At 41.2% G+C, this 9,883-nt stretch overlaps 1 protein-coding gene across 1 annotated transcript in view; it reads right to left on the bottom strand.

The window, feature by feature from the left end:
• LOC143212187 (protein SCAI-like) overlaps positions 1-9,883 on the bottom strand; it is a 40,039-nt gene that overhangs the window by 27,983 nt on the left and 2,173 nt on the right. The window contains exon 2 of the mRNA XM_076430671.1: positions 3,157-4,007. Coding sequence (XP_076286786.1) covers positions 3,157-4,007 — 851 coding nt within the window. The remainder of the gene's footprint in view (positions 1-3,156; positions 4,008-9,883) is intronic.

The raw sequence follows: 9,883 nt of genomic DNA, 5'->3' as shown, positions 1-9,883 counted from the left end.
CAAAAGAGCATCGAACAAAAGAGAAAATATCTTATTCATTAAAGTTCATTGCTTGGATAAAAAAAGTTTAGCTCAATTTCACCTTAAAATACCGAAATTACTTTCTTGCCAACCGAATAGCAAATAAGTAATACAAAATTCGATTGTGCGATTCCAAAACCCCTAAAACCGTTTTGTTTGTAATCTGTGTAATTAGCATCTGCAGAAAATTAAAAAATATAGAATTAAGAGAGGCGCGTGAATTTTGTCGAGCATTTTGTGATTGTGGCCCAGCGTGCGTCGGCGGTCGACGCACGAAGGGTGTCAGGGATGGCGAGAAGTCTCGGTTAGCGGGTAGGGTAGCCACAGCCACGAAGCCCTTGAGGCTGGGTTATGGGAGAAAGGCGATAGTCCGATTCTCAGATCCAATTAGCGGGTAAGATACCGGCCCGTGGACGTTCACGGATCCGCGGACCGGTTTAACGGGGCCCGCGTAACACCGCTGCGACACCCGGCTTATCTGTTGGCGGCTCTGTTCCGATCCAGGGAACACGGAAAACCCGTTCCCTAGATCGACGAGCAAAGCGTCCGGATTACCCCAGGCCGGCGAGGAAACTGACCGAAAACACCGACACGTGTCCGCCTTCGGCTTCGCCGAGCGAGTGATTCGCTTTAACCGTGCATCAGTGGCTGCCCTCTACCGTGATAAGTAATTTTCGGCCGAACAGCGTTCCCCGGGGCCCATCTGACTCCCCCCCTCGCTGTACGACCCTTCTTCCAGCATCCCCCTCCCCGCCCCGCCCCCGTCGCATCGTCCGCGTATTTTTATAGCGAGCTATTCTTGTGAGAGACTTTCACCATGAATGAACGTTGCCAGGCTTTGATCGCTCTTGCTCGCTATCGAAAATTGCCTCTATAGCCCGGTTTTCGAAAAGACTAAATCATTTGGCCGGAGCCCTACAGTCTCTCCAGGCCTTTAGCTATCCCGCTCTTTATCGTCTCTCACTGCAGCATGTTCTTCTTTTAACACGTTTCCGCTTATACATCTTTTTAGAAAGGCTACATAATTTTTTCAATGTTCCTTTGCTGTCTTGTGAAATTAGATGAAGAGACAATTCTTATAGAGATTAATTGTTTGAAAACACTTTTTGATATTATATTTTTACAACTTATTTCACCGTATCGTGTTCCTTTTTAAGCGATGGAGGACAGAGAAAATTTTGAGAGTATTCAAGTGGACAGTGGCTTCGTAATTTGTAACTAGACTGTGGATCTTTAGTTAAAATGACAATCGTCAAAAGTAAGGTTCAAATAAATACGTATTTCTAGAAGTAGTAGAACAGTATTCGTTAATTCTTTTAACCTTTTCACCATTTCATACTTTACCAACTAGTTTTGTTTTTATAACTAGACTGCGGATCTTTACGCGAAATCAAAACTTCTGCTCCGATTAGAATGAGCCAGACAAAAATTTCTTCCTGCTTTTAACATGTAGTTTTCATGAATTTCTTAAATTTTTTAAATTTGTCTACTGCCTTAAATTCTATCTACTTATTTTTGCCATAAATGCATGAAATCCGCAGTCTAGGTGTACAACTGTTTAATAATCTCCTGTGAGAATGTCATTTTGAGTTTAATAATTGTAGAGTAAACAGTTTTGCAAGGGATCATTTTGATCAGTTCAGCAATCCTGCTATTTGGCACACAGACAAATATTTGTTTAAACAATACAACATTCACATTTTTACACCACGTAGAATGATAAAAAGGGATGTAGCACATAGGAAACAATGAATACCAGATTGGAACAGAAATATATAAAAATAAGACTTGAAATTAATGTTGCCCAGGGGCTAAAAAGTTAGAAGGTTAATCATATTTTCATGATTGAGAATGATCTCGTTGAACGCTTGTACTAGGTATTTAACGAAATGTTATGTTCGGTGAGTGTGTGTTTAAGTATAGTGATCAAATTGAAAGAAGTAGTAACCTCTATTTAATATACGAACACTATCTAATCAGCTCAACTTTCTTAAAATAAAGTCGTTCTAATTGACTGCCGTCTCTCAGCTAACGTTATCAATTAAGCGACAAATGGCAACACCGTATTTTACGACCATCGAAACAGAAATAAAAAATACGTAGCCTAAGAGCAACAATGGCGCAGACGTCTACGGCCAGCACATCTGAAGGCAAGATAACACGATGACTAGGGAATCGTGATAATATACTAAGCATAAAGTTTTTAATAATTTTCTTTAAGACGCAACGGCACACCCAAGTGACAATCGCACAATTCTGATAAAATAATAATCTGCCAATGTTTATGTTAAAGGGGACGATGAGAGGAGATCTAATTTGAAGTCCTCAAAGTTAGGGGTGGGAAACGTATTTTATCAAATATTCTGGTATCAGTTAAAAATCCAAAGACAAGTGGCAAAATTATTTTGTATCCCTTAATAAACAATTTAGAGATTATTTAAAACCCATTTCTTCATCAAAGTCGATTATCACTTTGGCATATTTTCTTGTTAGGCGAACAGTCGAGTGTTTAGGGGCTGCCTGCTGCGACGGCTTCAAATAAACAATTTGCACTCTTCCACGATTTTACAATTTAAACTACTTACAAGTTTGAAAAATCTTCAATTCCGGTTTCTCTGATTAGTTCTCTGTAATTGGCTGATACAATGCCTCGAAAATTTCAAAAATCATTGAAGATTTGGTTAAATCTTTATAAGAACCACTCTATTTATATTCACTACTTTTTATTCTAGTCAACAGCTGCACTGTTAGAGGTCAACAATTGCTCTCATATTTTCATTTCATACTGAATCTTACAATCGCTAAAGTCACATCAGCCACGAGAAGGACTATTTCCAAATCCGCCCCAAAAAAAGCTACAGCGCTACTCGAGCAGAATGCAGCTGAATCTCTACGACATAAAAATTCGACCTACTCTCGAAACACATATTACAATATTCCAAGCTCTACCTTAACAAAAAGAAATGCCTGAAACGTGATAGTGGGAGCAGCCAACTAAACACCCGAAAGAACCCCTAAGCTCTCGGGCAACCTACTAGCACAGTATCTCACGATTCCCGCGTCACAGCAACGACTCAGCCAAGGCTCTAAGATCACGGGAAGCCGGCTGGGTTAACGATCAAAGCTGAGACTCACTTTCTTCCGGATGCTTGACGGTGGAGAAGCAGCCGTCCGCGGACAGGTAGAGCAGAAGCGCCCCGTTCGCGGGCAGCTCCTTGAACCCGCTCGCGAGAAACACCTGCACCTGGCTGTAGGTGGGCTTGTACAGCAGGTACTTGTGTGGATTGTCGCGTCTCGCCGCGCCGTTCTCCGCGCCGGGATACGGTCCTGGCCTGAAGGGCATTCTGCCGGCCGGCGAGGCGTCGTGCAGGTGGTTAGGGTCGTCCCTGGGTTCCCTCTCGAGGGTTTGCAGCATCCTGAACATATCCATCGAGAGCTCGCTGAACTTGACCTGGTCGGCGCAGTTCCCGACGATCAGGATCTCCTGCAGTGATAGGCACATGGGTGGCGTACGTTCGACGGGCGGCGAGGTCTGCGGGCCGAGCCTGTGGGTCAGTATCACCGGGTTCGAGTCCGTGTGAACGACACCGACCGCCGACTCGGCCTTCACGAACGCCTTGATCTCGTCGAGCACCAGGTTCCACTCGAGCTGGTCGTCCGGCTCGTAGGTGCTCGTGTAGTCGACGATCTGGGCGTCGAGCTCCTGGACCAGCTCACGGACCAGCTTCATACGGTTCAACAGCAGACAGACCACGATGAAACGGGCGTAGTACCTCAGCTTCTTCACCATCAAATCGCTCCGGTCTTCCTTCGCCGCACGGCTGTAGTACGCGCGGCCGCGGATCGCCGCGTAGAACGAGTAGGCCTCGTGCAGGTAGCTGGTCTCGCTGGTGCGGAGGTAATAGTGGTAGTAGAGCTGGCCGATCTTGCTCGCGATCTCGCCGATCTGCCATCTCTTCAGGCCGTACTTCGTGTCCAGTATCGTCCTGAAAGTAGGGGAATCGTGGTTCAGATCTTGACGCTTCGAAACGAGCGACACCGGATACCGGTTCCGAGTTCATCGATTCGCGATATCGGCTGATGGAAATCGTCGTGTAACCGGGATATCGTGATTCGACAGGGTAGAGAAAGGGGTGGTAACGTCGACCCCTTGCTGGTAACATGGCAGCCTTGTCATTTTCGATATTACAACGAAGACGTTAACAGTATCAATAGGTTGCGTCTACTGGATTTACAGTCAGTCTAAAAATTTGGATGACCTTGAAATATGTTGTCAAGGTCATAGTTCGAAACAACTTTTAGCTTTGTAGATATTCTAAAAAAAACTGATAGGATAATTATAGCCAATGAGCGATTTCATCCTTCAGGAGGAGCTCTCTACCCCTCTCCCTGCACCGACTCCCCAGGAAACCTAGCCCAGACACCTAATCAAAATTCATTTAAAAGTTGTACAAGCCTAGCTTTCTGTGGGATAGCAATATAGAAACGGGGTTCCTTACCGATTTTGATGAGCATTTGATGTCTCCAGACAGAGTGTCTCACGACGGGTGGTACAAGCGACCATGAAATGATTCTTTTTACAGTAATAATTAAAAAATACACAACATTTTTTTCGGTGGATACCTCGCATTCGAGAAAATCGGTTGAACAGGAATCGGTTGGCGCGTCTGAACATGACCAACCAATTCTACTTTGTGCGAATACTTGGACACGCGGACCCGTTCAACTTCCAAACTCGTTTGGTTTTCAAAAAACGAAGCGTCAATCGAGAAAATGTTATTCGGTTTTGTTTTATTTATTTTTGCGAGTATAACACCTCTTGTGTCCGCTTATAAATGTAAATGATTATATTTAAATGTAAAATGAGCAATTTCGTTGTTACAAAATTCTGTTAAACCATTAGTTGAATATTATCGAAATTGTTTATTCACAAGTTGGGTAACAATTTTCATGTGTCAGTCTGAAATTCAATTTTTGATTTTTTTGGAGTACGAAAGTGTGAATTTGCTTTAAAAAAAAGAATAAGGTTAATGACAATAGTTTTATTTATTAAAAATGATTTCCTCTAACTCGCGTATATAATTTTTATTAAGAATGTAACGACACGAGGTTTTTGGGTTTGATAATATAAAAGACTCTGCATAATTAAGAAGATTAGATTCATTACCAAAATTTCTATTTTTATCAATAATCTATAGTCTGTTTATTATACCTAGCCTATCTATAATGTCCGCAAATTTCGTACGAGGCATTTATATTTTCCAATTCAGAATTAAATACGCGTTATTTTTAGTTTTAATCATCAAACGGGCAAACTTCAATACAAGGGTTGCTACCTCGCTTTTTTTTTTAATTCCTGTGCCCAACAAAAAGTTATGATTATGGCGATACTGTGCAGAAAAATCATAAAACTTTGCAATCCAAAGTATATTTTTATCTCTGATAGTTTCAGAGGCAGCTTCAAGAGTGGCAATTTTCTGAGGGTGATTTCATCCTTTAAACTTTAGTTTTTGGGGGTACGAAAGATAGGATTGTTTCCTTTACTTTTGTGTGGTATACGTATCTGCAAAGAAAGGTTTCGCCAATACTGAATACTAATGTTACTGTAGAAATATTAAGAACAATGTAACATATAATATAAATTAAAACAGATATAAGTCTCTTCTAAGGCCTAAAATATTTAAAATGAAAAACTAACAGTGACATAAAATAAAGATAGGTAAAATACATTTGATGATAAAGACATTGCTTACACTGACAATGACAATAACAGTACTGAAATTACATTGATAATAACATTAAAAGTAGCAGAATGATTAAATCGGCATCTGCTTAGAAATCCTTCAATGAACCATTACGACAGATTATTCAGTAATAAAAAACAGTCGTACAGAACCTGTTATAATAATCACAAATTATTACAAATACATCACGTTTACAAATCGTAACACTAAATCTACACGTATAACGTCGATCTAAAAACTTGAACAGAACCAAAAATGAACTATTTTAGCACAAACAACTTGCATAATCTTGCACAAGCAGCCGAACAATAACGCAATCTACGAACAATTACTCGGAGAAATACTGTATGAAAACGATACTTTGAAGAACCGGTGTACACAATTTCATTAATTCGGACGGGTTTTATCTCGCGAGGAGTTAATCACTTTGCCGGAACGAACGGGTCTAAATGGCGGATCGTTCATTGGTAGGGGCCGATAAACGAGAGGCGGGAAAGAATAAATGGTCGGCGCCGGGGACTAGAGAAACCGTTTAACGATTTCTGCGTGGGCGAGTTTCCTCGGGATAAAATTCGCTCGGCGTGAAAACCCGCGGAATCCGGCGATGCTTAGGGAAGAAGCCGCGGGAAGAGGGAAACAATGGTGTCGGGGGGGAGGGGGACAGCGTTGTCTGTCGCGGCAGACGTCGACAACAAGATAGACGAGACAGAGGAGCCGCGGTCCCGCGGGCGGCGATACTTTTCAAACGGTACACAAGCCCGCGAAAAACTTTTCCTCGAGCATTGTCTGCCGCCGGCAAATGCGGAAACCGATCCCCTGAATGAGCTCGTGCGCGTGTCCGTTCCCGATATTTATTAACAGTCGGACGCGAGAGCCGAGGTCGTTTTTAGCCCAGGTGTCGCGCGGCGAGCCTTCGAACGGCCGCCAAGTGAATGCCTGAATAGACAATCGACTCTTTGTTGAGTTACCCGGCCGACGCCACTTTACGATCAAAAGGAAAGGGACAAAGGGTCGAAGATTACGGGGAATCGAATGGGTAAATGAAAGATCCCCGCGAACCCAACCCGGCAAAAGTGAACGTCTTACAGACGCGATCGTGCGTGCCGAACATGGTCCCGCATCGTTTGCGTCTGGGGCGAGTCGTCAGAAATTTGTCTACGGTATGGTCTCTGTAACTGTCGCGAGGGTCTCTATCGTAACTGTCAAAATTGTATTCCCACCATTGCCATCGTGCGTGCCGAACATGGTCCCGTATTGTTTGCGCCTGGGGCAAGATGTCAGACATTTGTCTACAGTATGCTCTCTGCATTATTGGGCACTAAATAAATTTATTTAAATAAATAATAATTTAAATAACAAGTCATTTGTCATTTGGATATTCAAATAAAAAGCAAAAATAATTATTTATTATTTGAGAAAGTCTAAATAGAATTATTTAAAATAATAAAGTTAATTGTTATTTACAAGTACAATTTCAATTATTATTTGTATTGAATAATAATAAATTAAATTGTATTTTTTTATAGGCAGCTAGGCCCTCCGGACGGGCCCGACCACTGGCGGTACACCTGAAAAGGTTGCTATAGCAGACAAAAAACGCGCACGTGTGTTCATTATTGTATATACAAAATACAAGAAATAAGAGAAGACCAAAAACTATTTATTTGATTTCCACCTCAATCTAAATAATAAATAATCTTTTATTTGCAAATAAGAATTAATAAATAGATCTCTTTTGGAATTATTTAAATTACTTTTACTTAAATAAAAACTTTAGTTATTATTTGCAATTAAAATCACACGTTTAATTATTATTTAATTATTTATTACTTAAAATAAAATTGCCCAACACTGGCTCTCTGTAACTGTCGCGAGGGTCTCTACTGTAACTGCCAAAATTGTATCCCCACTACTGCAATCGTGCGTGGCGAACATGGTTCCGTACTTTTTACATCTTTGGTGAGGCGTTCGAAATTTGTCTACACTATTCACTCTGTAACTGTCGCAAGGGTCTCTACCGTAACTGTCAAAACTGTGTCCTCACCACTGCGGAGTGTTCCCCTTGAAACCAGTTAAGCGGTAAACACGCTAGACGACCGAGCCAACAAGGGGGATCGGCGAGAGCCACACTAATGCAAGCGGAGCTTGCAACTTTTCCAATTTTTTATAAAACTTTAACCATCGCATTCATCTCGTTTTTCTAATTAAAATGACACCAAACACGATACCATTACGATTGTAATTACTCGTGTCATAAGCGATTAAAGTCTCAGGCGTGATAGAGGACGGCGAATGAGACATAAAGAGAGGCAGAGAGTCGGTGCGTTCGGGAAAGATGAAAAACCTCGAGCTCAGACCATTAAATGAAAAATTAAACTTCCTTGTTATTGGTTTTTCGTCGATGAAACTTTTATTATTGTATTCGTCTCGTTTTTTTAGATTAATATGACACTAAACACGATATAGTTACGATTATAATTAGTCGTTGTACCTCCACCGCAAATGAAAGTCTTCAACTTTAATAGTTTATTACACAAGTAATTATGATCGTAACTATGTCGTGTTTGGTGTTATTTCAATTAGTAGAACAAGCTGAATACAATGGTAAAAGTTTCATTGACTAAAAACCGAACAGAAGGAATTTTGATTTATAAAGAGCGATATGGCACGAGTCCTTTGATGTTCGACGAACGTCCGCACCTCAGTTCTTCTTTCTCTTTCAATCGCTATCTTTCTCTACGTTCTACAAAGAATGTAGCACCTCCACGAGGTTTTCAAGGTTCTGGAAATATGGAGTGGGGATATAGATCACGTGATTGGTTACCTTTTTGATTGCACGACCTTGATTTTTGTACACAGTTTCGGTCCGCTTTCGTGCAACAAGCGAGGTTCTACTGTATTCGTTTCGTAATCGGTTTCTGCCTATTGGAATAACTATACTACGTATAGTAGGCCTGTGAGCTTCAAATTTTCATGCATTCCTATCTCTCTTCCTACATTCCTTTCAATTAGAATCTACATAACAATGTAACCTTTTAATGATTAAGTGTGTATTCAGAGTTGTTAATTCTAGACAGTTTATGAGATCAAAAATAGTTAGATTATTATAGGTAAAGTGTGTAATAATTTTGTACACTTGTTTGGCTGTATTTCTATATCACACTGTAATTTTCATGCAATTGTGACGTAGAAAAAATTGTTTAAAACTGCAATGCTATTAGACAATTGATTAAAGACTAATTATATGTAATACTCTTTATGATAATAAAGAGTAATTGATTAAAGATATTTAGTAGTTCGAGAATTGTTTTAAATTATAATTGTTAGTGGTGCCTGATGTTAACTTAACAGAAATATATATTTCAGAACCGTCCCCGACCTGTTTCGTCTTGGACGTGCCGGTTCGTGGCTCACAATCAGTCTTCGCATCGGGGGTGTGCGGGGGTGAGTTCGCGCAAACGTTCGCGTTGGAAGAGTGGGACACGTTTAAGTGTCTGTGCGATACACGGAACGTGTTACGGGGGTGGTTTTCGCCGTGAAATTACGAGGCGTCGATACGGTTCAACGAAGGCACGGCCTGGGATCGTGTATCCGCAGTACACGAGGGCTCGGTCACGTGGCCACCCTAAGAATCTCTGTGATCGCGCAATTAAGCGCACGCTTTCAGCTTTTATTTTAACGAAGGAACTGGCCGCAGTGCACGGACACGGACACACGGGGAAAAGAAGAAACAAGAATAACAAAAAATCGATCGGCAGAATTGGCAGACCGTTAAAACATACCCTGCCAGCGATTCACTAAAAATATCCGTGATGGGCTAGGGAACCGTGGCTAATACGTACAGTTTGCGCCACAAGTATACACCTTGCTTAGAATATTTAGTATTATTCGAGACACTCTCTTTCGTCGACCTCGTTTCTTTCCCTCCTTAAACGCTTCGCTAAAATGATCACGCGAATTCCGCGCGTTTAGATGGATCGGCGTGAAAACTCTTCTTTCTAGGTCTTCTTTAGCAGTTTCGTGACGAGCTTGATGTTGGACTGTGGATTTTATTTATTTACAGCGTTCGGAAGTATGCGAACTACGATAAAATGAACGATCTTTAAAATAATTTGCAT

The sequence above is a fragment of the Lasioglossum baleicum genome, chromosome 9, assembly GCF_051020765.1.
Source record: "Lasioglossum baleicum chromosome 9, iyLasBale1, whole genome shotgun sequence".
Classification (NCBI taxonomy): Eukaryota; Metazoa; Arthropoda; class Insecta; order Hymenoptera; family Halictidae; genus Lasioglossum; species Lasioglossum baleicum.
This window is presented reverse-complemented; position numbering and strand designations above follow the sequence as displayed.